General features: G+C 45.2%; 1 protein-coding gene across 1 annotated transcript in view; it reads left to right on the top strand.

Moving 5' to 3' along the window:
- ism1 (isthmin 1) overlaps positions 1–25,153 on the top strand; it is an 88,938-nt gene that overhangs the window by 45,262 nt on the left and 18,523 nt on the right. The window contains exons 2-4 of the mRNA XM_048536473.2: positions 5,006–5,257; positions 20,278–20,539; positions 21,147–21,290. Coding sequence (XP_048392430.1) covers positions 5,006–5,257; positions 20,278–20,539; positions 21,147–21,290 — 658 coding nt within the window. The remainder of the gene's footprint in view (positions 1–5,005; positions 5,258–20,277; positions 20,540–21,146; positions 21,291–25,153) is intronic.

The following is a 25,153-nucleotide window of genomic DNA, read 5'->3' as shown; positions in this document are numbered from 1 at the left end:
TTCAAGCCCATCTCTTTGGCAAAGCTTTCAGTGACCTATCTGAGCACCAGCTAGTGTAGCCCAGTATGTCGCTTTGTTTGAGAACACCCCGGTGAAGGCCCTTGGGACATTATATCACACAATAGATGCAACACAAATGCAAGCTGTTGTTGTATATTCATTGTGTGAAGCTGGATGAACACAGCAGGCCAAGCAGCATCTCAGGAGCACAAAAGCTGACCTTTCGGGCTTAGACCCTTCATCAGAGAGGGGGATGGGGTGAGGGTTCTGGAATAAATAGGGAGAGAGGGGGAGGCGGACCGAAGATAGAGAGAAAAGAAGATAGGTGGAGAGCAGAGTATAGGTGGGGAGGTAGGGAGGGGATAGGTCAGTCCAGGGAAGACGGACAGGTCAAGGAGGTGGGATGAGGTTAGTAGGTAGGAAATGTCACTCCCGCACGTCCCAGAAGTCCAAGTTCTTCAAGGACCGCAACTTTCCCCCCACAGTGGTCGAGAATGCCCTTGACCGCGTCTCCCGCATTTCACGCAACACATCCCTCACACCCTGCCCCCGCCACAACCGCCCTAAGAGGATCCCCCTCGTTCTCACACACCACCCCACCAACCTCCGGATACAACGCATCATCCTCCGACACTTCCGCCATCTACAATCCGACCCCACCACCCAAGACATTTTTCCATCCCCACCCTTGTCTGCTTTCCGGAGAGACCACTCTCTCCGTAACTCCCTTGTTCGCTCCACACTGCCCTCCAACCCCACCACACCCGGCACCTTCCCCTGCAACCGCAGGAAATGCTACACTTGCCCCCACACCTCCTCCCTCACCCCTATCCCAGGCCCCAAGATGACTTTCCATATTAAGCAGAGGTTCACCTGCACATCTGACAATGTGGTATACTGTATCCATTGTACCCAGTGTGGCTTCCTCTACATTGGGGAAACCAAGCGGAGGCTTGGGGACCGCTTTGCAGAACACCTCTGCTCGGTTCGCAATAAACAACTGCACCTCACAGTCGCGAACCATTTCAACTCCCCCTCCCATTCCTCAGACGACATGTCCATCATGGGCCTCCTGCAGTGCCACAATGATGCCACCTGAAGGTTGCAGGAACAGCAACTCATATTCCGCTTGGGAACCTTGCAGCCCAATGGAATCAATGTGGACTTCACCAGCTTCAAAATGTCCCCTTCCCCCATCGCATCCCAAAACCAGCCCAGTTCGTCCCCTCCCCCCACTGCACCACACAACCAGCCCAGCTCTTCCCCTCCCCCCACTGCATCTCAAAACCAGTCCAACCTGTCTCTGCCTCCCTAACCTGTTCTTCCTCTCACCCATCCCTTCCTCCCACCCCAGCCGCACCTCCATTTCCTACCTACAACCTCATCCCACCTCCTTGACCTGTCCGTCTTCCCTGGACTGACCTATCCCCTCCCTACCTCCCCACCTACACTCTCCTCTCCACCTATCTTCTTTTCTCTCCATCTTCGGTCCGCCTCCCCCTCTCTCCCTATTTATTCCAGAACCCTCTCCCCATCCCCCTCTCTGATGAAGGGTCTAGGCCTGAAAGGTCAGCTTTTGTGCTCCTGAGATGCTGCTTGGCCTGCTGTGTTCATCCAGCTTCACACTTTATTATCTAGGATTCGCCAGCATCTGCAGTTCCCATTATCACCGTTGTATATTCATTATAGTTTTCGGTACAGCATTCCTTTAGTTTTAGTCCTGTAGTTACTAGAGGGGTAGTTCTTCCTAATAGTGACCACAAAGATAGGTAAGGTGGTATTGAAGGCATATGACGTGCTTGCCTTTATTGGTCAAGGATTTGAGTACAAGAGTCAGGAAGTGATGTTGCAGCTTCATAAGACTTTGGTTAGGCCATACCTAGATTTTGCATTCAATTCTCATTACAGGAAGGGTGCAGAAGAGGTTTACCAGGATGCTGCCTGGATTGGAGGGTATGAACTATAAGGAGAGGCTAGAAAAGCTCAGGTTGTTTTCTCCAGAGCGGGGGAGGCTGAGGGGAGACTTGATAGAAATCTATAAAATTATGAAATGTATAGATAGGGTTGGTGGTCAGAATCTTTTTCCAGGAGTTAAAGTGTCTAATACTAGGGGGCATGCATTAGAGGTGGGGGTGGAATGTTCAAAGGAGATGCGAGGGCCAAGTTTTTTGAGAGAGTGGTAGGAGTCTGGAGTGCATTGCTGGGGGTGATGATGGAGGCAGATATGACAGGGGCGTTTAAGAGGCTTTGAGATAAGCAGATGAATATGCAAGGAGTGGAGGGATATGGTCCAAGGGAAGACAGAAGGGCTTAGTTTAATTTGGCTCATGTTCAGCACAACAGTGTGGGCCGAAGGGCCTGCTCCTGTGTTGTAGTGTTCTATGTTCTTTGTTCTCCCTCATTACCTCTTTATCTAAAGCATCATTGCCTTCAATATGTCATATCTCTGTCAGACTTTGAACATTGCAGTTCAGTGCATCCTTTGACCAGGACTAATACATACTATATTGAGAGAAGTGAGCTGAATCCCAAAGGAAGGGGGAGCAAGTCTTCATACTGTCTGAAAAGGCAATGCTGATTGGTTAACAATTGTGAGGAAGGGGGAGCAAGTCTTCATACTGTATGAAAAGGCAATGCTGATTGGTTAACAATTGTGATAACAAGGTGTAGAGCTGGATGAACACAGCAGGCCAAGCAGCATCAGAGGAGCAGGAAAGCTGATGTTTCAGGCCTAGGTGCTTGGCCTGCTGTGTTCATCCAGCTCTACACCTTGTTATCTCAGATTCTTCAGCATCTGCAGTTCCTACTATCTCTTGTTAACAAATGAACTCTGATTGGTGTGTTTGCCATGGCAGTGTCTCAACCAGTTAGATGATTGACTGTTAACTGTCAAACTTTGTTTAAATTTAAACTAGGCTGATTGCCCCTGAACAGACTAGGCATTGTCTTGAAGAATGAAGCAGAGGTTGACTGTTGTCTATTTTGTTCAGTTAAAATGGGGATAGGACATGCGTATGTTCTTTCTGTCTGCAAAGAGAAAGGCCCTGTGTGAAAATATATGGAGCTTCCAACACGCACACACTCACACCACACACGCGCGCGCATGCATGCACACATGCGCATGCACACACACACGCACACGCACACGCACACACACACGCACACACAAATCTTAGATTGATTGTCAGTATAATTCTTCACACACTTTGGGTTGTTTAGCAAATGCTGTCCAATTGCGCAGTGATGTGGAGATGCCAGTGTTGGACTGGGGTGGACACGGTCAGAAGTCACATGGCACCAGGTTACATTCTAACAGTTTTATTTGAAATTAAAAGCATTTGGAGTGCTGCTCCTTTGTCAGATGATTTGTGAAATCATTTCTAATGATGCCTTGATGAGTGCACGACGAAAGATTCTAAGAAACAGTGTCATTTTTCAGTAATACCCAAGGTTTGCACTTCCCAACGATTGTTCATTACAATGCAATGTGTTATGCTCAAAGTTAATGCTTTGTCTAAAAGATACCACTTTGTTTACTGTGACATTTAAGGCAATAATATAATGGGATAATTTAACTCTTGATACCTAATCTATGCAATACTGTATAGGAATCTATCATGCTTGTTCTTCCAGCCCATATGCCATTACTATCCACATTAGCTATTAATCAGCAGCAATTTGTTTAACAGTTGTTGTGTTCATTCAGTGTTTGGTGCCAAATAAAGTTTTTTTTCCAGAAATAAAGTACTTTTATTATAAAAAATAACCCAGCCTTATACATCATAAGGGATAACTAATCTCTGGCGTGAATTTAAGGCTGTAATTGGATCCTGTCTTTCTGCTGATTTTCTGAAAACATTTTAGCAGATGTTTTCTGACTAAACCTGTAACTTGCAGGCAGCTATTTATTCATTAAATACTTTATGTAATCTTTACCAATTTATGTTTGTCCCACGTAGCTCATGCCACACCAAATACTTTGGACTTATCCCAATGGTTCTGCTCATTAAACTGAGATTGGGATGTCATATGCTTAGCAGCAAAGAGGAAAACAAAACTTGGCTTAATTTCTCAGCATTATCTTGTAAAGAGAATCCTGAAACAGTGTACAGCACAGAAGAGGCCATTCAGCCCATCAGCTTTGCTCTTTTGTTGATCGATCCCACTCCGGTGCTCTTTATCTGCAATTTAATTCTCCTCCAATAATTTATCCAATTTGCCTTTGAAGGCTATTATTGAAACTGTATTCACCCTCCTTTCTGACAATGAAGTCTTTACACATTCTAGGAAATAATGGCAAAATAGTTTAGACCACTTTTAGCTAACATGAATTTCTGAATGTGTTTTACCAATATAAATTGCTGAAAAGTAGACTCATTTTGACCAAATGTTTTATGCTGCGTTCATTAGGGCAACTTACAAGAATATTGTTACAAAGGAGAATAAGATTCATTTATATTGTATGAGCAGAGGATGCAGATTGGTGGGGGTGTTGTTAGGGAGAATGCACCAGTTCAATGATAACAGACAGGTTAAAGGCCAAACTTTTATTTAAATGTAAACTAGACAGGTTGACTCTGACTAGCCAAGGCATTGACCCGAGGAATGAACAAGGAAGTGGTTGTCATCTGTTTTGTTAAGTTGAAACGGCGTGCTGTGTTCTGACTGTCTGGTGCTACTATATGTGCCTTCAAGTCTGCACTGAACGCGACCCGAAACGTTAACTATGGTTTCTGTCCACAGATGCTGCCAGACCGGCTGAGCTTTTCCAGCAACTTCTGTTTTTGTCTGCACCAAGCTAGAGTCCACTTGCCAAGCAAACAGCATGCTCTGTTCATCCAGTGAGAAATTGTTGTTCCCCTTTAAATTGGTATTCTTGTGAATCATCTTGATCTATACATGATGAAAAACATTGACAAAATGTTTCTTCTCTCAGGAATGCTCCCTTTTTGTACTTCAGAACCAATATTTGATATATTTTGCCCTTATTTTATTCAATTTGCAGAATAGTGTTAATATGGGAAAGTCCTCATCCACGAGTGCAGCTCGGACTGCTGATTCAGTGAGAGAGTACGAGGGGAAGGCTGACGCTTCTCAGTACCAGACAGAACAGAAAACATTTCCAAAGCCCCAGACTCAACAGGAGGAGGAACATGCACCCTTCCAGAGAGATGGACCCAGGACATTCCTCTTAGATCTGGAGAACTTCCCTGATCTGTCCAAAGTGGATATCAATGGGCAGAACCCCAACATACAGGTACAGTAGTAAAGCTGTTGACTCTTCTAATGCCTGTGTGTGAACAGCAACTTAGTCTGTCAGCACATAAGATAACCATTAATATTGTTCAATCTGCTTCCAGAAGATACACAGGCTCAGTTGTCACCAATATTCACCTGGACAGGTGAACTGAACTGCTCATATTAATTAAATTTTATTTAAACAAGCATCACCTTTCCTGTTCTCTTAGGGCAGTATTAAGTGTATCAATGTTCACATTTCTCATGCTGCTTTAGTTCCTCCCAGCTTGGCAATGTTAATTCCAAGTGATTGAGCAATATTTTGTTTCACTATTTTGTTGTCAAAAGTAAAGATTTGTATTTTCATAGCACATTTTATAGTCAAAAGATCTCTCCAAAGTGCATTGAGATAATTTCTGAATTGTAATGTAGGAAAAGTGGCAGCCATTTTGCACAGAGCTCCCATAGAGCGCTATCGACGATAGCCCTTCTTTAACTGTTGTTGGTTGAATTTTTCAAAGCTGATCAGGAGAGAAAGAAGAGGTGATGGCCCACTGGCATTATCACTGGACCGTTGCTCCAGAAACTGAGCTAATGTTCTGGGGATTCGGGTCGGAATCCCACCCACCATGGCAGATTGGCCCAATTCAATAATAAAAACTTTGCAATTAAAAGTCTAATGATGACCACGATTCCACCGTCAATCATTGGGGAAAACCCCATCTGGTTCACTAATGTCCTTTAGGGAAGGAAACTGCCATCCATACCTGGTCTGGCCTACATGTGACTCCAGACTCTCAACAATGTGGTTGACTGTTAACTGTCCTCTGGGCAATTAGGGATGGGTAATAAATGCTGCCTGGCCAGTGATGCTCTCATCACTGGAATTAATAAAAATAAAAATTGTCTGTTCAGTGTTCACCATAGACGTTGGAATCCTAAATATGAGGGCAGCCGGGGCCAGAGGTAGCATTGTCCCTGACAGAAGTCAGTCTAGAGTACGTGTGTGGTGTGGGACCTGAACACTCAGACTTCAACATGTAAGTCCTACTAAATGAGCCCCAAACATCTGCTTTAACCAAGATGGGCCGAAAAATAATACTAGAACAGAAAACCAATCAGGCATCTTATTTTTTCACTAACCTTCGTGGCAACCATCGCTCTCTTTAATGTACTGTTAATGTACTGTGTATGCTCAGTTAAGAGAGTGGTCAACCTGTTTAACTTAAACTAAGTTCAATTAACAAACATCATGTGACAATATACAGGAAAAAAAAGAATGTGGAACAGAAAATTGACCAAAATTATTTAGAAAGAGATGTGTGCGCATGTTTGAAGCTTTCCAGTTTTGTCTTGAGTAACATTATACTGGGCATCCAGTAGCAAATGCTTCATATTTCTTAATTAAAAAGCTGCCCCTGGTGGATAAGCAAGCATTTGGAGATTTAGATTTATATTATATTTAGCTGATTGGAAGAATTAATAGGATTTAAATGATAAACAGTTGCTTTCACTCAACACAGTGGCCAGCCAAGCAATGCAGAAGGTGCTGTAAGGGATCCAACTGAATGCATGGCTACATTTGATTAAGCTCATTGAAGAAGTTGCCTTTGCAGATCAAGCCCAGTCAACTAGCCCACTATCATTTCAAGAATTCTGCTATTTTATCCATCCAAGGAAACTAAACTAAAACAAATAAGCTCACTGACGGCCAAATGCTCAAAGGCAAATCCTGAGAGCTGTTTGTGAATCATCCCCAGTCAGAGTATCTCGTGAAAACAATTGTGCAGCGCAACTCCGTAATGCTTACATTTTGGGACACACTTGTGTTTTAAAAGAGCTACTTTGGCTGTAAGAATCTCCTTTAAATAAGAGTAAACTACCTGTCTTCATGGACAGTGGTACTTAGACTGGAGTCCATGGACCCCTATAATCTATGGAGAGTTTCCAGGGAATCTTTGGGAGGACATGAAAGTGATGGTGTGACAAGCTTGATAGTAACAGGGAGTGGAGAGTGACAATTGGGACTCTGTTGTGGGGATCAGGCATATCCATCTCACAAACTTCTGTAGATACTTGTTGCCGGGATTTCACCCTATCGCACGGGTCGGTCCTGTCCAGGTAGGATGGCTCACTCATGGTCAACTCTTCTCCTCCTCCTCTTCCTCTCTTTTCTTCTTTGGTCATCTTAAGGTCTTCACAAGTAACCCCAGAAGGTTCAACCAAATCCAACATGGATTCCTCTCCACTGGACCCCTTCCAAACTCTGTCCTTGATACCCCTTTTTCAGGTATTGTTCAGGAACTTGGGATTTCCTGAATGTCCAGGTCTCACTGTCCTTCAGGTGTTCCCCATCAATACTAAATGTCCAATTGTACATGGAGTTCTTTGCTCAAACCAGAGAAAGAGGGCTATCCTCATTGTATCCCTGCCGCACGTGAGAAGCTGTTTCCTTGTCTCCTTCTATGCTATCTCCTTGATGGGTTTCAAGGTTCACCAGGGATCCATCCATGTTCAGACAACCTCTTTTTGAAATGGTCCTTCAGGATCAGGATGACTTGTTTCCATTCCATTCTAATGGTAGTGGTTCTGTAGTGGTTGAAGACAATGGTGTAGAATCTGCAGACTCCGCTACATATAAAGTGGCTGGTGGTGTTTGAAGGACTGGGAAAGTGTACTGTTATGAGGTGAGTGCACTCTCTCCCTACAAGTTCCTGAAAATATCTCTCGATGTGTTCAGTGCTTTCTCAAATGTAGCTTTTCTCTTTTGGGTCGGTTATAGGTCAGGGACTCACATGTTTGACCTCTTCAGGGATGCTTTGGGGACATTTCTGAAATTCACGTTGAGAGGTGAAAACCACCAAATTCTCTGAAGCAAAAAAAAACTGAAAGAACTGTGGACGCTGGAAATCTGAAACAGGAACAGAAATTGCCGGAAAATCTCAGCAGGTCAGGCAGCATCTTTGGAGAGAACTCAAAGTTAGTGTTTTGGGTACAGTGACCCTTCTTCAGGACCCCTGAGATTCCGATACATGACGAAGGAGTTCTGAGTAATATCCTAATCCTTAGCTGGGAAGTGGAAGGAGATGGTGCTGTAGTAGCAATGCTACTGGACCTTGTAATCCAGATGCCCTGTCTAATGCAATGGGGAGGGTGAGTTCAAATTTGAATATAAATTCAATACAAAAAGTGTGAGCAGTTTTGGGCCCCATATCCAAGCAAAGATCTACTGGCATTGGAAGGAATCCAGCGGAGGTTTACAAGAATAATCCTGGGGCTGAAAGGCTTGTCATATGAGGAGTGTTTGAGGACTCCGGGTCTGTGCCGATGGAGTTTAGAAAGATATGGGGGGGATCTGAGTGAAACTTGCAAAATACTGAGAGGCCTAAGTAAGAGTGGTCACTGAGATGATGTTTCCACAAGTAGGTGGGACTAGGAGCCAATGGTCTCAGAGCGAAGGGACTAGGCTGAGATGTGGAGGAATTTCTTCTGCCAAAGAGGGTGATGAATCTGTGGAACTCGTTGTTGCAGAGGACTGTGGAGGCCACGTCGTGAGTGTATTTTTCAAGACAGAGTTGGGAAGGTCCTTGATTAGTAAGGCGATGAAGGGTTACAGGGAGAAGGCAGGAGAATCGGGTTGAGAAATATATCAGCCATGATCAAATGGCAGAGGAGACTTGATGAGCTGAATGGCCTGTGTCTTATGGTCTTCAGTGAAAGCTAGCCTCAAGGGACAGCATGCTGGCTCAGTAGATAGTACTGTTACCTCACGGCGCCAGGGACCTGGGTTCAATTCCAACTTCCAATGACTGTTTGTGTGCGATGCTCTTCCTGAATCTGCGTGGGTTTCCTCTGGCTGCTCAGGTGTCCTCCCACCATCCAAAGATGTGCAGGTTAGCCATAGGGAATGCGGGGTTACAGGGATAGGGTAAGGGTTGGGTCTGAGTGGGATGCTCTTCAGAGAGTCGGTGTGCACCTGATGGGCCGAATGACCTTCTTCCACACTGTAGGGAGTATATAATGGTAACCATGTCAACTCTTGTAAAAGACCATCTAATTCACTAATGCCCTTTTAAGGAAGGAAATCTGCCATCCTTACCTAGTCTGGGGTAAATGTGACTCCAGAACCACAGCAATGTGGTTGACTCTTAACTACCCTCTGGCTAACTAGGGATGGACAGCAATGCTCTCCTTGCCAGCGATACACATATCCCATGAAAGAGTAAAGGAAAGGAAGACCACCGGGGATTTCAGGTATTCTGCGATTGGAGAGCTGGATTGTAACTTAGAGTGATGCCAACAGTGCAGGTTCAATTCCTGGTGTCAGCTGAAGTTAACATGAATGTCTCACCCTTCAACTCAGGTGTGGCTTCCCTCAGGTTAAACTCGTCACCTGTCACTCTCTGTAATGAGAGAGTGAGACTGTGGAAACTTCAGGTTTTAGTGAAGAGGCGAGACCAGTCCAGGTACGGGTATGATGGAGAAACCTCCCGCATTCATTGCAAGTCTCCTCAATCGCTGCATCCTGGCTACCAAAGAGAACCTTCCGGAGTCACAGTGCGGTTCCTGACCGACAGGCGTGAGCCTTTGGAATGACCCAGTCGATATCGCAACTGTTCTTTTCAGCCTGTTCTCCAGCTTGCATTCAAGCTGCTCCTCAGTCAGGCATCCAGCCTGATTGTTACACTCCCTTATCAATCTATTTTATTATCGAGTGATCCACCTTGTTTACAAAGAAAAAGCCCTCCTATTTTATTACCTCAGACTGGTCACACTTTTTCAGATAAATGCATGTTTTTTTTCTATACGTGCAGCAAGAAGTTTAGTTTAAAAATAAAAGAAATTAATGCTAACACACCTTTATAAACTGATTGTTCATCTGGTCATCTACCTCGAGTTATTTTTCTTATTATTCCGAAGGCATTGACTGACTGAACCCTGCCTCCTGGGGCACTTGCTGTTTCTCAAAATACACATTCCACACACACAAGCTAAATATCATCAATGCATTTCTACACATGTTCCTAATTTCCAACACTTGTTTTCTTGAAAGCATTATTGGAACACTCTTTACTTGCAGGGCTTTCATGTCATGGCTGGTACATAGTATTATAATGCAGACAGGGGTGTGCTTGACCATGAATTGTATTTAAAAAGCTGTCTTTCATCTAAAATGTTTGAAAATCCACTGAGGTTCAAGGAGATGAGCTGTTTGCAGGTGCCTCTCAGCTGTAAAGCATCTCATACACACACATATACTTCGAAACAGGATGGCTGTAGAGTGGGACGCTCTAGCTGGAGCTCATCTGCTCCACCTGTTGCTCTCCTTTCCTTCCTTTGTACGTTTCTTTGTACTGGACCTATATTTCTGTAATGCTGGTCATTTTATTTGTCCATTGTCTAAGATCCTAAACTAAAGAAGCTTGTGCCCTGGGTACTTTTGTATCTAAGTAATTGGCAACATGTAGAATCCTAACTTTGCTCATTGCGTATATGTGACAATAAGGGCTATTCTAGTCTATATACTACAGACATAGAATCTGAGGGCAAGGCAGGGCCAAATTGATCTTCAATAGGTTGCAGGGAGTGGGCAAACAAGCCTTAAAACATTGTAAACAGCGTACAGTACAGAAATGGCCACTTAGCCCATTGAAGCAGTACTGGCTCATGAGAGAGCTATCTGATTAATCCCAGTCCTCAGTTTTGACGTTATTATCTAAGTTTAATACTGGGATCTCAAGGCTGTAAAATGCTTAAGTAAAGAATGAAATGTTGCTCTTCGAGCTTGCATTGTGCTTGGTTGGAACATTGCAGCAGGTCCTGTACAGAAATGTTAGCACAAGATCAAGAGGCTTTATTGAAATGGCAAACTGACCGTATGTTCAATTGCTACTCAGGTCTGTTGCAGACTTTTTCATTCATCAATGAGTGTAGACTACTGCTTACATCTCAAACGTAGCTTTTAATGGTCAGTTATTTCACGAAATTCAATTTCCTAGCTTTCCATTATTTTGGTAGTTTTAACCCAAGAGACTCTCAGTTGGAGTGGTCTCCATTCAGTTCAGGGCGATGTGGGAGCAGAACTTGCCAACAGTCTGAAAATAGCACTGAGTGAACAAAGAACGTAGAACATAGGACAATACAGCGCAGAACAGGCCCTTCGGCCCTTGATGTTGCGCTGACCGGTGAACTAATCTAAGCCCATCCCCCCACACTATCCTATCATCATCCATCTGCTAATCCAAGGACTGTTTAAATGCCCATAATGATATGTAAAAGAAATGCTGGCTACAGAAACCAAATGTTTTCTGTCAGCCACATGTTAGAGGCATCCCCAGGAAATCCATGACCTTTCTCAGCAGTACAGAAAGACTTGCAATCTTACAGTATCTATCACACCACGTCTAGATGTCCCAAAGTACTTGAAGGCCGGTGAAGTGCTTTTTGGAAGGGTACTGACTGATCCAGGCAACACAGCAGCCTATTTCTGCACAGCGAGCAGCCACAAGCGACAAAGTCATAATGCTCAGATCATCTGTTGTTGCATAGAAGACAGTAGGAGGAGGCCATTCAGCCTTTCGAGCCTGCTCCGCCATTCTTCACGATCATGGCTGAGCGTCCAACTCTGTAGCCTAATCCTGCTGTCTCTCCATAACTTATGATCCCATTCGCCCCAAGAGCTATATCTAGTCGCCTCCTGAATACGTTCAATGTTTTGGCATCAACTACTTCCCGTAGTAATGAATTCCATAGGCTTACCACTCTTTGGGTGAAGAAATGTCTCCTCATCTCCATCATAAGTGGTCTACCCTGAATCCTCAGACTGGGACCCCTGGTTCTGGGCACACTCACCATCGGGAACATCCTCCCTGCGTCTACAGTTTCCAGTCCTATTAGAGTTTTATAAGTCTCCGTGAGATCCTCCCCTCATTTATCTGAACTCCAGCAAATACAAACCTGACCCAGTCAATCGCTCCTCATAAGTCAGACCCACCATCCCTGGAATCGAGAGGTAAGTCTTGATCAGGGGACACTGGAGATCACACCTGGAGTACTGCGTACAGTTTTGGTCTCCTTACTTGAGAAAGGATGTGCTGGCACTTGAGGGGGTGCAGAGGAGGTTCACCAGGTTGACTCTGGAGTTGAGAGGGATGGCTTATGAGGGGACATTGCAAAGATTGGGACAATACTCATTGGAATTTAGAAGAGAGAGGTGTCATCTTACGGAAACATATAGAATTATGAAGGAAGTAGATAAGATAGGAGCAGGGAGGGTGTCTCCAGTGGTGGGTGAAACTAGAACTCGGGGGAATAGCCTCAAAATAAGTGAGAGCAGGTTTAGGACTGAGTTGAGGAGGAACTTCACCACCCAAAGGGTTGTGAATCTGTGGAATTACCTGCCCAGTGAAGCAGTTGCGTCTACCTCATTGAATGCTTTTAAAGCAAAGGTAGATAGATTTTTGAACAATAGAGGAATTAAGGGTCATGGTGAGCGGGTGGGTAACTGGAGCTGAGTGCACAAGAATATCAACCATGGTCTTACTGAATAGCAGAGCACTCTCGATGGGCTGAATGGCCTATTCCGGTTTCTTATGTTCACTTCCTACGTGTCTTTGAAAATAGTGCCACAGGGTCAGCGATCAGTCAGGGAGCTTCATACAAAATCTCGTCTCAAAGTTCGTTCTTCAGACAGTGCGGCACTCTCTCAGTGCTGCTGTAGAGTGTCAGCTGCACTCGAGTCTTTGGAGTGGGTCGATGAACCTATTGTTACAACTGGAAGAATCATTCTTAAGACCGAAAGATGGAGGAGTAGAGGTCCCATCTAGTCTGCTCACCATTCAGTGAGATTGTGGCTGATCTGATCGTCCTCAACTCCACTTCCTTGAACCCTCGATGCCTCTACTAATTAAAGATCTGCCTGTCTGAGCCTTGAATGTACTAATAAACCAGCCCCCTGCAATAAAGAATTCCACAGATTCACTGCCCTCTGTGTAAAGTAATAATCTAGTTCCACACCTTAGTGGGTCACAACGCAAAAGAAAATCATCTTTTCAGTTATCCAAATGGCCATTGAAACATATTTTCATGGCAGCCTTTAAACAAAATCTAAGAAACAGATTTCTTAATAAATGCAATTATTGGTTTGTTATCAAAGACTACTGAATCAAAAATGCAGTCTTTGGTTAACAGTCCCAGTCAGTAACAGGGAAGTATAAATGCTATTTTGTCTAAACATCCCAAAAATACAGGCAGAAAATAATTCTCGACAGAAAATAATCTGAATTCTCTGCAAAGTTCTGAATCAAAAAACACTTTGGCTTATTTTTGGACAACAGTATGATGAAGCATAGAATGTTCTGAAGTCTGTTGCTGTGATGTTCTAGTATGTGTGAGTCATCATTGACCATTCACAGTCATCACTGGAATCTTGGCAGATACAGTTTGCTCTAAAAATACAGTACTGAGAAGTTTCTACAATTATCTCTTGCAGAACAACAAATATGTTTCACTCTGAACTCCATAAGGGGGCTCTTTCAGAAATAGGACAAGTCGGCTAGTTTCCAATCTTCACAGGTTTCTCATTTCCCCACTAACTCCAAATACTAAAGCACCTTCCATTCCATTGCTGTTCAAGCACAGGGACCATGAATTCATTGTTAATTGTCAGGGAAAACCCCACCCAGTTCATTAACATCCTTTAGGAAAGAAACTGCCATCTTTACTTGATCTAGAATATACATGACTCTAGACCCAGAGCAACGGGCTTGATTCTTAACCACTCCCTGGGAATGGGCAATAAATTCTGGCCTGGCCAGTGATGTCCTTATCTCTTGAAGGAATAAAAGAAAGAAAAATAACGATGAAAGTAGTTGTTGCAAATCAGGTAAACTCTAGGAAGCCCAATTAAAAAGACAAACTCCAGTGCTCACAATGAACTCATTTTAAAGAAACCACCAAACTTGAAATGAAACCATTCACCCGTGATCTTTCAGCAATTAAACCCTCAAGCAAATGTGAAATATGAAGTGTCTTCATAAGAACACAATCATTTAATCAACAGAAGGAAGGGGTGGCACAGTAGATCAGTGGTTGGCACTGCTGCCTCACAGTGCCAGAGACCTGGGTTTGATTCCATCCTAGGGCAACTGTCTGTGTGGAGTTTCCACGTTCTTGCTGTGTCAGTGTGGGTTTCCTCCAGGTGCACTGGTTTCCTCCCAAAGTTCACGGATGCGTAGGTTAGGTGGATTGGCCAGGCTAAATTGACCATAATGTCTAGAGATAAGCAGGCTAGTTGGGTTAGCCATGGGAAATGCAGGGTTACAGGGATATGGTGGGTCTGGGATGCTCTTCAGGGGGTAAGCGTGGACTTGATGGGCCGAATAGCCTGCTTCCACACTTAGGGATTCTATGAATGGAAGTGTCACCCAGTGACAGAAGCACTGCAGATAATCCCTATGCCAACAAAAAGCGACCCTTTCCAGCTACATTTGCAGAGTGGATAGACAATGTTAATGAAGCTGAGAGTAGCTTACTGAAGGTGATTAAGTGAGAAATTGCGATAGACTTTCTTGACTGAGTTGGTGGATTGTTCTGTTGGTTGTGGAAATGATGGCCAGTTCCCTAAACAGACCTGCTGTGGTCTTTTTGGGTGCATGATTTGATTCTGTGTAAGTAATTGTATACACAGCAATGACAACAATTAAAATCTACACATCGATTCGTGGTTTGGACTTGAAGTGCTGAGTAAATGTGACCCCTGAGTGATCCATTGTGTCATTGGTCTCGGATAAAGACGATGTAGGCCATTTGGCCCCTCAACTCTGCTCCACCGTTTAATAAGACCCATGGATGCCCTTTGACCTAGATGTCTCTTTACCATCAGGTCTCCCTTGACTCCTGCAGGGTCCAGTTTTAACTCTCTGAAAACTTCAAATGTTTCGAGGTGAAATCAGAGCCCCTAGACAATCAGTCTTGGCTTTGAATATGCTCAAGGGCTGAGCGTCCGCTGCACTCCCACAGCCATCTGAGTAAAGTAACTTGTTTTCCTAGAACCCCTACAATATGGAGACAGGCCTTTCAGCCCATCAAGTCCACACCAACCCTCTCCAGGGCTTCCGACCCAGACCCCTTCCCTCACCCTATCTCTACTTCCAATGCTATTGCATCTAACCTACACATTACTGAACACTACGGGCGATTTAGCATGGCCAATCCACCTAGCCTGCACATCTCTGAACTGTGGGAGGAAACCGGAGCACTCGGTGGAAACCCACACAGACACGGGGAATTATGCAAACTTCACACTGACGGTCGCCTGAGGGTGGAATCAAACCTGGGTTCCTGGCGCTGTGAGGCAGGAGCGCTAACTGCTGAGCCACTGTGGCTGCCCCTTTCCCTGAAATTATACCCGCAGTTGTGGAATCCCCAGCATGGGGCTTCATTCTCCGAGCAGCCTACGCTGTCAAGCTTTCCCGGAATTCCAATGTTTGAATGTTTGGACACAGTAATAAGAAAGATGCAGGTCATTCATGACCAAATATTTGTACCTTCTGCACAAGGAAAATATCCGGTATAAGCAGGGAAGCTCTCACTGGGTTACAGTGAAAGGTATAATCCTGTTGGGCCATGAGATTGCTGTCACATACAACAGAGAATGCTTCTTGTGGTTTAACCTGGGTGAGGGGCAGAAGAGCCCCTAATAGTAATAATCATCATCATCATCTCGGCCAGTGCAGGAACTGAACCCACACTGTTGGCGTCAAACTGCATTGTAAACCAGCTGTCCAACCAATTGAGCTAACCAACACCTGGCACTGTCATGGTAGATAATGGAAATATTTGTTGTGTAGGGACTTTGCAACCTTGACTTTCTTAATATTTACTCAATGGCGCAGTTAACAGTAAGTTTGGATAATTCTACAGTGACAAGCAGTTGACATGTTTATGGATACAATACTGTTCAAGAAACATGATATAGCAAAAGTTACATCAAATGCAAAACACTCAATTAAAACAGGAAATTAAAAATTAATAAAAGTTGTCGGGAATAAAATGAAGTTAGTGAAATCTTTGCAACAAAAACAGAAGTTGCTGGAAAAGCACAGCAGGTCTGGCAGCATCTGTGAAGGAGAAGAACAGAGTTAATGTTTGAGGTCCGGTGATCCTTCCTCAGAATTGAAATCTTTGTTCTGGTAATTTGAACGACAAATTCAACGTTTTGTCCAACAAATAAGAAGTTTTATATTTTCATTAACGTGCGAGAAAATATAAAGGTAGGAAATTAGCGTGAATCTGATCACGTGGTTCTCACAATGATGTTATGGACCTGCACATCACTGAGCATAAATAGCACTGTGTGGGTGGATCTAGACTAAACTACACCTCACTTAGTTAAACTGCACTCTAGAAGAGACAATCCTATGCGTACATAGACATGAACAAATAAAGAAAATAGATTAGTTCTTAATGTAACTTTTAAGATCAGAACCTGGGTATACCATTTAGATAGCAGCATTTAATATTAAAGTCTAATAAGTCGTTTTATTTTGAAGTCTAAGCTTTAAGGACAGATTTTGATCTTGACTTTTCCTGGACAAGTCTGTCTTGAACACACTCATCAAGTTTTATCAAACCACGCAATAAAAGATGGCGGCAATGATGGGATTGACTGGCTATAAAATTGTGGCAACACTGATGAGCAAGATACAGATCTGAGATCATCTGGAGAAGAATCCCAAAAGCCATTTCTTTTCCAGAAATCATTGATACAGCTTTAAGACTAGTCAGCGGCCAAAGCAGTCATTGCCAGAACATTACTGCCTGGAATATTTCCTGAGGCTTGCAATCGGAGAAACAAACCTTTCAAAAGCAGGGAGAGCAGCAAAAGCCCATTGCAGTTAAGGGGACAGTTCTGAATTAAATACCCTCAAAAATAGGCTGATTACTAAACACCCAAAACAGATATGATCCCTTCAGGGATGGGACAAAAATGTTTTGTTCCCACCTGAAAATTGGACTGAAGACCACGCTGAAACTTCTAACAATGAGTCAAGAAATTTATGAATTATTTACTCGACAGCAACAGCTATTTAAGTTAATTCTCCAGGTACAGGCTTAGAGAAAATCAGTTGGGAGGAAAATAAAATCAGGAATAAAAACTATATTGCAACTTGAAAGATCAGTGCCCTGGCAGTAAAGTTGTTGCAGTCTTTTACTTTGATGGTTTTAAATGTCAAATTCATTCAACAACTGAGGAGTTTTATTGATTTCATTCATTAAAATACAGAAGGTTGAATGAAGAACAAGGAGAATCTTACTATTCGTGTGAAATTTGGCATGAAAATGCATTGGACAAGAGACAAATTGGCGCAAACACGACAAGCACCTTTGACATAGTCAAAAAGTCTTTTAATTCATTAACGGAGGCCACTTTGGGAGAGTTTCTACAGTCAGAATCTTGGAACGTTGTTCAGCCATCTTGGAAGAGGAATACCTTCAGTCATCTCCACAAAGGCGTCATATTGATAAAGGAAAAACAATCTCTTTCAATGAAAACCCATAGTTAAAACAGTGAAATAATGTAAACAGATTTCAGTTTTACAACAAAGACTCAATCAAAACTCCAAACAACTAAGAATGCCACAAAACAACTCTCTATTGTTAAAGACAGTCAGAGCTGCTGATGCTGGAGTCTGAGATTACGAGGGGGAGAGCTGGAGGAGCATCAGAGGAGCAGGAAAGCTGATGTTGCGGGTCAGGACCCTTCTTCAGAAATTTCAGAAATCAGAAGAAGGGTCCTGACCCGAGACATCAGCTTTCCTGCTGCTCTGATGCTGCCTGGCCTGCTGTGTTCCTCCAGCCCCACGCTGTTATCTCTACTTCATTGCATAGACCTTTCCACTGAAATTACCAAGAGTGGGAGTTTGCCTGTTTCAAGTTTGGGATTGGTTGTGTGCAGTGGTAAGATTCAGACATCGTCGACTTACGTACCTGGCCCTGTTTGCTACATTATCGATGTGTGGAGGGATGCCGGGATCCTGCCACATAACGAGACAATTCCTCCTTCTGGTGATCCGGGCACACGGCTTTCATTAAGTCCAGGCTACGAGCCAATGCTAATGTTGATCCGTTTGGATGGGGACGTGCTGCCTTCCAGCACAAGATACAATCTTCTTGGTGCAGGCCCAGGGAGTGTGTGCTGTCTTTCCAGCTCTTGATGGGGTGATGGTAAGATAGAAAGTCTGGTTTGAGCTGGTTTCAGTTGGCCACCCCATCAACCAGCCAAATTATGGACTCTGTTTGTTTTTAAGTTACTATTTGTTTCATCTTTTGCTCTTTCTCAGACGTGTGTTGGTGTCAAGCTCTATTTGTCAGCCCTGGCTCAGTGGGTCATGTTCTCGCCTCTGAGTTACAAGGTCAAAGTGTCACTCTAATGCAATAATCAAATCCAACACACGCCAGTGCAGCGCTGAGGGAGCGCCGCACTGTCGGAGGGTCGGCGCTGAGGGAGCGCCGCACTGTCGGAAGGTCGGCGCTGAGGGAGCGCCGCACTGTCAGAAGGTCGGCGCTGAGGGAGCACCGCACTGTCGGAGGGGCGGCGCTGAGGGAGCGCCGCACTGTCGGAAGGTCGGCGCTGAGGGAGCGCCGCACAGTCGGAAGGTCGGCGCTGAGGGAGCGCCGCACTGTCGGAGGGGCGGCGCTGAGGGAGCGCCGCACTGTCGGAAGGTCGGCGCTGAGGGAGCGCCGCACTGTCGGAGGGGCGGCGCTGAGGGAGCGCCGCACTGTCGGACGGCCGGCGCTGAGGGAACAGGCACTGTCAGAGGGTCCATGCTGAACGCAGAGCTGTCGGAGGGTCAGTGCTGAGGGAGTGCCGTGCTGTCAGAGAGTCAGTGCTCAGGGAGCGCCGCACTGTCGGAGGGTTGGCGCTGAGGGAGCACCGCACTGTCAGAAGGTCAGCGCTGAGGGAGCGCCGCACTGTCGGAGGGTCGGCGCTGAGGGAGCACCGCACTGTCGGAAGGTCAGCGCTGAGGGAGCGCCGCACTGTCGGAGGGTCGGCGCTGTGGGAGCGCCGCACTGTCGGAGGGTCGACGCTGAGGGAGCGCCGCACTGTCGGACGGTCAGCGCTGAGGGAACAGGCATTGTCAGAGGGTCAGTGCCGAACGCAGAGCTGTCAGAGGGTCAGTGCTGAGGGAGTGCCGTGCTGTCAGAGAGTCAGTGCTCAGGGAGTGGGCACTGTCGGAGGGTCAGTACTGAGGGAGCGCCGCACTGTCGGAGGGTCGGAAGAAAGACTGGATAATGTGAAAGTGAACAAAGGCAGAAAGCAAACTTCAGTCTTTATTTAAAGAAAATGTTTGTTCTAAAAATCTCCAGCAACAATTAAAACCTGTACAAGTGAGACCCCACAGAGAGGTCTTAATTAGTAGCAATTCACACTAAATACAGAGGTACTTAGAATTGAAATGACGGACTCAATTTTGTGAGGTGGAGTTAATTTGTATTTGTCGTGCAAATACAGCAATGCTACACCTTTCTCAAGGTATTTCGGATCCGGATAATTTCTGTTTGTATTCAGTATTAAGAACAACCATGATCTTGCTGAATAGTGGATTAGTCTGAATAGATTGTTACCATTTCTTCTGATCTTAGAATCCCTACAGTGTGGAAGTGGGCCATTTGGCCCATCAAGTCTACACCAACCCTCTAAAGAGCATCCCATCCAGACCCAGCCCCCTTCCCTATCCTTGCATTCTCCATGGCTAACCCCACCTAACTGGCACATGCCTGGACACTATGGGTCAATTTAGCACGGCCAATCCGCCCTAACCTGCACATCTTTGGACTGTGGGAGGAAACCCGCACAGATACAGGGACAATGTATAAACTCTACATGGACACGGTTAATCACCGTGAAGTCCATGGCGCTGTGAGGCAGCAGTGCTACCCGCTGAGCCACTGTGCTGTCCTCATTGAGCCTGTTTGAGCCTAATGTGTGAATGTGTGCGCTTGCCATTTATCAATGCCTCACTTTGAATCATCCAGGTCACGATTGAGGTGGTTGATGGGACGGAAATTGAGGCCGAAAGAGATTTGCGCAGGGTGACCAAGCCAAGCTGGCCTGTGCCATCGTCCGACTGGAGGAACTGGTGGCAGAAATCATCGGCGAACGCGGCTCGCGGCAACGGCGACCACCAGGAAAGCAGCCGGGCCAGCGAGAACAGCAATTTTCTGAACCCTGTGGACAGCTGGGATAGAAGTACAGTTACCCAGCGCAGGTGGCAGTCCAAGGGACAGGCGGAGTATGGTACGTCAACATTCCTCACTTTGGTTCCAGGCTTCTGTGAAACTGGGAAAGAAAACAGTTGGGACCAAGCCAAGTGAAACGAAACAGGCACAGCTACAGTGGGAAACACTGTGTGGGCAGTGATTGATAGAGAGCAAACTGTGCTGCAAAAGCATCTGTGTCGGTGTGGCCAAAAAACCATATTTCGCTTATTGTCTCGATGGCTGAGTGGGAATCTTCTAACTTCTAGCAAACCAACCTGCCCCAGTTTCTACCCCCACCCCCGACCTCAGAATTCCCTCGTAGTCCCTCCAGGAGCAATAGTGCGTTTATAATTTCTGGGTTACATGCTGCCTCTCTGGTAGTGGGGAGAGGTCAGTGACCAAGGCAGCCAGCTCTATAATCGAGATTAATGGCTGAAGCATTGCAGCTGGCCTTGACTCTGAGAGAACCGAATCCAAAAATGTGCAAGGAATCCTTTTGTGCAGCTCGATGTGTGTGAAAGTTATCGGAATGGCATGCGTACGGTTGGACCCGGGCCACGGGCTCTGAACCGAGCATGTGGTCCCAATTATGCGTCTCATCGCCATGGTAGCTAACTGTCAATGTGCTTACTTTTCCTGTGCAGATTACACAGATGGAGAAGGTGACTGGAGCCCGTGGTCGCTCTGCAGCGTAACCTGTGGCAGTGGCAGCCAAAAGCGTACCCGGTCCTGTGGCTACGCCTGTACTGCCACTGAATCAAGGTCATGCGACATGCTAAACTGTCCTGGTTAGTAAACCTTTAGTCTTGTCTGCTGTAAAGCTTGTTAATCACTCCATGGCATTCTTAAACAGATGTTCAGTTAAGACGCACTTTCAGCTGAGAAATGAAACTGAAATTTAAAAACAGTCTGCGTACAGACGAGTCCCCGGGAGGCAATGGCCCAGTGACGTTACTGCTGGACTGTTAATCTAGAGACCTGGATAACATTCTGGGGACCCAGGTTCAAATCCTGCCATGAGAGGTGGTGGAATTTGATTTCAATAAAAGTATCTGGAATTAAGAGTCTAACAATGACTGTGAAGCCTTGGCCGATTGTTGGGAAAAACCCACCTGGTTCACTGATGTCCTTTAGGGAAGGAAACTGCCATCCTTACCTGGTCTGGCCTACATGTGACTCCAGACCCACAGCTGCCCTCTGGACAATCAGGGATGGGCAATAATTGCTGCCGGGCCAGTGTCATCCTCATCCCTTTAACAATTTTTTAAAAAACTAAATAAATAAATATAGATTTGCACAAGTGAATTTCGGATAGCAAGAAAGACAGTGACGTGCATTTATGTAGCACCTTTCAAAGGTAAAGCCGCCATACTGTAAGAGGGCTGCTCTCTCATTAGCGAGAGACAGAGACGACTGGTGGAAGTTTATATATTTTCCTAATCACCCGGCTCAGAGATGTTATGACACAGCTCTGGAGGAGGTGGGACGTGAATCTAGGCCTCCTGGTTCAGAGGTGGGGGCGTAACACTGCAACATCTCAGGCAAGGGAAGGAGCGTCCTCAGCCATCGAGGGAATTGAACACATGCTGTTGGTATCACTGTCTATGACAAACCAACCATCCAACCAACTGAGCTACCTGTACTTTACAAAGATTCGAAAACACTCAGCTTCTGCTGCCTTTTGACAGTGTTGCCAACCCCCTGCGAGAAGCAGTTTCTCCTTAGCTCTGTCCTGAATGGGCGACTGTCTATTTTTCAACAAAGCCCTCGAATTCTAAAATTACCCTCAAAAGCACCCTTGCGTTTAATTCACACGTGGGATATGGATGTTGTTGGCTGGGCCGTTATTTATTGCCCATCTCCGAATGCCTTTCAGAAGTTGGCGGTGAGCTGCAGTAATCCTTGGCACTTAGGGACGCCCACGGTGCTGTGGGAGAGGGAGCTTGTAGGATTTTGACTCAGCAACAGCGGAGAAATAGTGTTAAACCCCCCAGGTTGGATGGCTTATAGAGTCAAAGAGCATAGAAACAGACCCTTCAGCACAATGTGACAACGGGAACTGCAGATGTTGGAGAATCCAAGATAACGAAATGTGAGGCTGGATGGACACAGCAGGCCAAGCAGCATCTCAGGAGCACAAAAGCTGACGTTTCGGGCCCAGACCCTTCATCAGAGGTCCTTCAGCACAATGTGTCCATGTTGACCAGATTTCCTAAATTAAACTAGCCCCCTTTGCCTGAATTTGGCCCATATCCCTCTAAGCCTTTTCCATCCATGTACCTGTCCAAATGTCTTTTAAATGTTTTAATTATACCTGCATCTACCATTTTTTCTGGCAGCACATTCCATACACACACCACCTTCTGTGTGAAAAGTTGCCCCTTAGGTCCCTTTTAAATATTTCCCCTCTCACCTTAGATGCCCTCTGGTTTTGGACTCCCCTACCCTGGGGAAAAGACCTTGACTATTCACCCTATTCAGGCCCCTCATGATTTTATAAGTCTCTATAAGGTCACTCCCTCAGGCTCCCAAGCTCTAGGATAAAAAGTCCCACCCTCTTCTTATAACTCCAACCCCAGCAACACCCTCGTAAATCTTTTCTGCACCCTTTCAAGTTTAATTGCGTCCTTTCTAGGACTCGGAGAGGCACTTGCAGGGGATGGTGTTGCCATGTATCTGCTGCCCTGGTCCCTCCAGCTTGGACAATACTGATGTACAACCCTCAATCTTATATGTTTCAATCAAGCTGCCTGTTTCTGTTACAAACTGCAGTGGATGTGAGGCTGGCCTCTATAAATTTATTCCCCATTAGACAACCCACCCATAAAAGGCTCAACAGGAGGATTCCTGAGATGAAAGGGGTTGTCTTACAAAGAAAGGTCGAGTAACTTGGGCCCATATTTATTGGGGTTTAGAAGAAGTGAGAGCTAGTCTTATTGAAAGGTGTAAGATTCTAAGACAGCTTGAAAGGGTAGGTGTTGAGTAGATCTCCTTAAATTTTCTGACAGCATCTAAAACATGATAGACAAGTCATAGAGTCATATAGCATGGAAACAGACCCTTCAGTCCAACTTGTCCATGCTGACCAGATATCCTAAATTAATTTAGTCCCACCTGCCAGTATTTGGCCCAAAGTCATCACAGTAATTTATAGCCACCTTCCAGAGTGTACTAGACTCTTCAGCAGGCTATAACCCCACCCACACCTCCCCCTATAACAGTGATCATAAACTCCCCAAGGAGATGCGGGGAATTTTTTTCATGTGCACCAATGCATTTGCATTTTGCACCCAAGGCCAATCAAAAGAACCCACTCAAGTGTATTGGACTCAGGAATCGTAGAATCCCTACCATGTGAATAGATTCCATTTTGACTACTGAGACCACAGTGACCTTCCAAAGAGCATTCTACATCCCCCCAGCCCTACCCCCATAATCTCCCATTTCCCATGGCCAACCCATCAAGCCTACACACTATGGGTAATCTAGCACAACCAATTCACGCTAACCTGCACATCTTTGGACTGTGGGAGGAAACCTGCACAGACCCAGGGAGAATGTGCAAACTCCACACAGACAGTCACCCGAGGGCAGAGTTGAACCCAGGTCCCTGGTGCTGTGAGGCTGCAGTGCTAACCACAGAGCCACCGTACCGCCCCTAGAAAATTCTACTTCCAACAAAAAGCAACTAAGTTCAGTGTTTCACAACTTGGTCTGCACTTTTGGAGAAACAAATACCTAGCTGCTCAGAGGGAATTCCAGAACTAGAGGACTCTGTTACGGAATAAGGGGCTAATCCTTGAAGAAGGGAATGAGGAGGAATTTCTTCTGTGTAGAAAGTGTTTTGAATTTTGCCTCTGAGAGTTTGAAGATATTCGAGGCCGATGGTGTTTTTTGAGCGATAGAGGAGTTGAAGTCAATGAGGAGGTGGGAAGGAAAATGAAGTTGAAGCCATGATCTAATGGAGTGGAATGAGGAGTTGAATGGCCTACACCTGTTCTAGTTTCTGATGTTCTCAAAATTCACTTCTTTGATTAGGTCTCTAGCTATCTGTTCTGGCATCTCCTTACGTGTCTCAATGTCTAACGATGTTTGATAATACGACTTCAACATGTTAAAGGTGCCATATAAATGAAAGTTGTTGTCGTTCAGACAACCCAGGCTATTTGTCTGTGGTTCTGGTATTTGCCTCGAGAGCTTTGTAGTATTCACTGTCTGGGTTCTGAGATGTATATTTGGGGTGATACAATGAAGGAACCCATAAGTACATGATGAGACGGGGAAAATGTGGTGCTCTGAAAATGGACCTCCATCACGTCCTGTGTGCTTTGTCATGATAGAAATGTTTGATTTCAAAGTGATCGATGTTACAATGAACAGGAGAGAGATGAACTGGCTACTATAAATCACATACTCTCCTATCACTTGTGCACTAGCTCTTAGGGTCATTTGACATCAGTTCCAGATCAGATTTCCAAGTGCCCAGAGGTTTGTGGCTAATGAAGGATTTCCTGAAAGATGTGTCTAAGTTAAGGGAGCTTTTTGAAGTTCTACACCATGGTATAGGAATCTCAGACTTAGGAGCAACAATAGGACATTCAGCCCTTTGAGCTGTCTCTGCATTACAGACAGGATTTTGAGTGAGTAGGTT

The sequence above is a fragment of the Stegostoma tigrinum genome, chromosome 9 (assembly GCF_030684315.1).
Source record: "Stegostoma tigrinum isolate sSteTig4 chromosome 9, sSteTig4.hap1, whole genome shotgun sequence".
NCBI classification, from domain to species: domain Eukaryota; kingdom Metazoa; phylum Chordata; class Chondrichthyes; order Orectolobiformes; family Stegostomatidae; genus Stegostoma; species Stegostoma tigrinum.
This window is presented reverse-complemented; position numbering and strand designations above follow the sequence as displayed.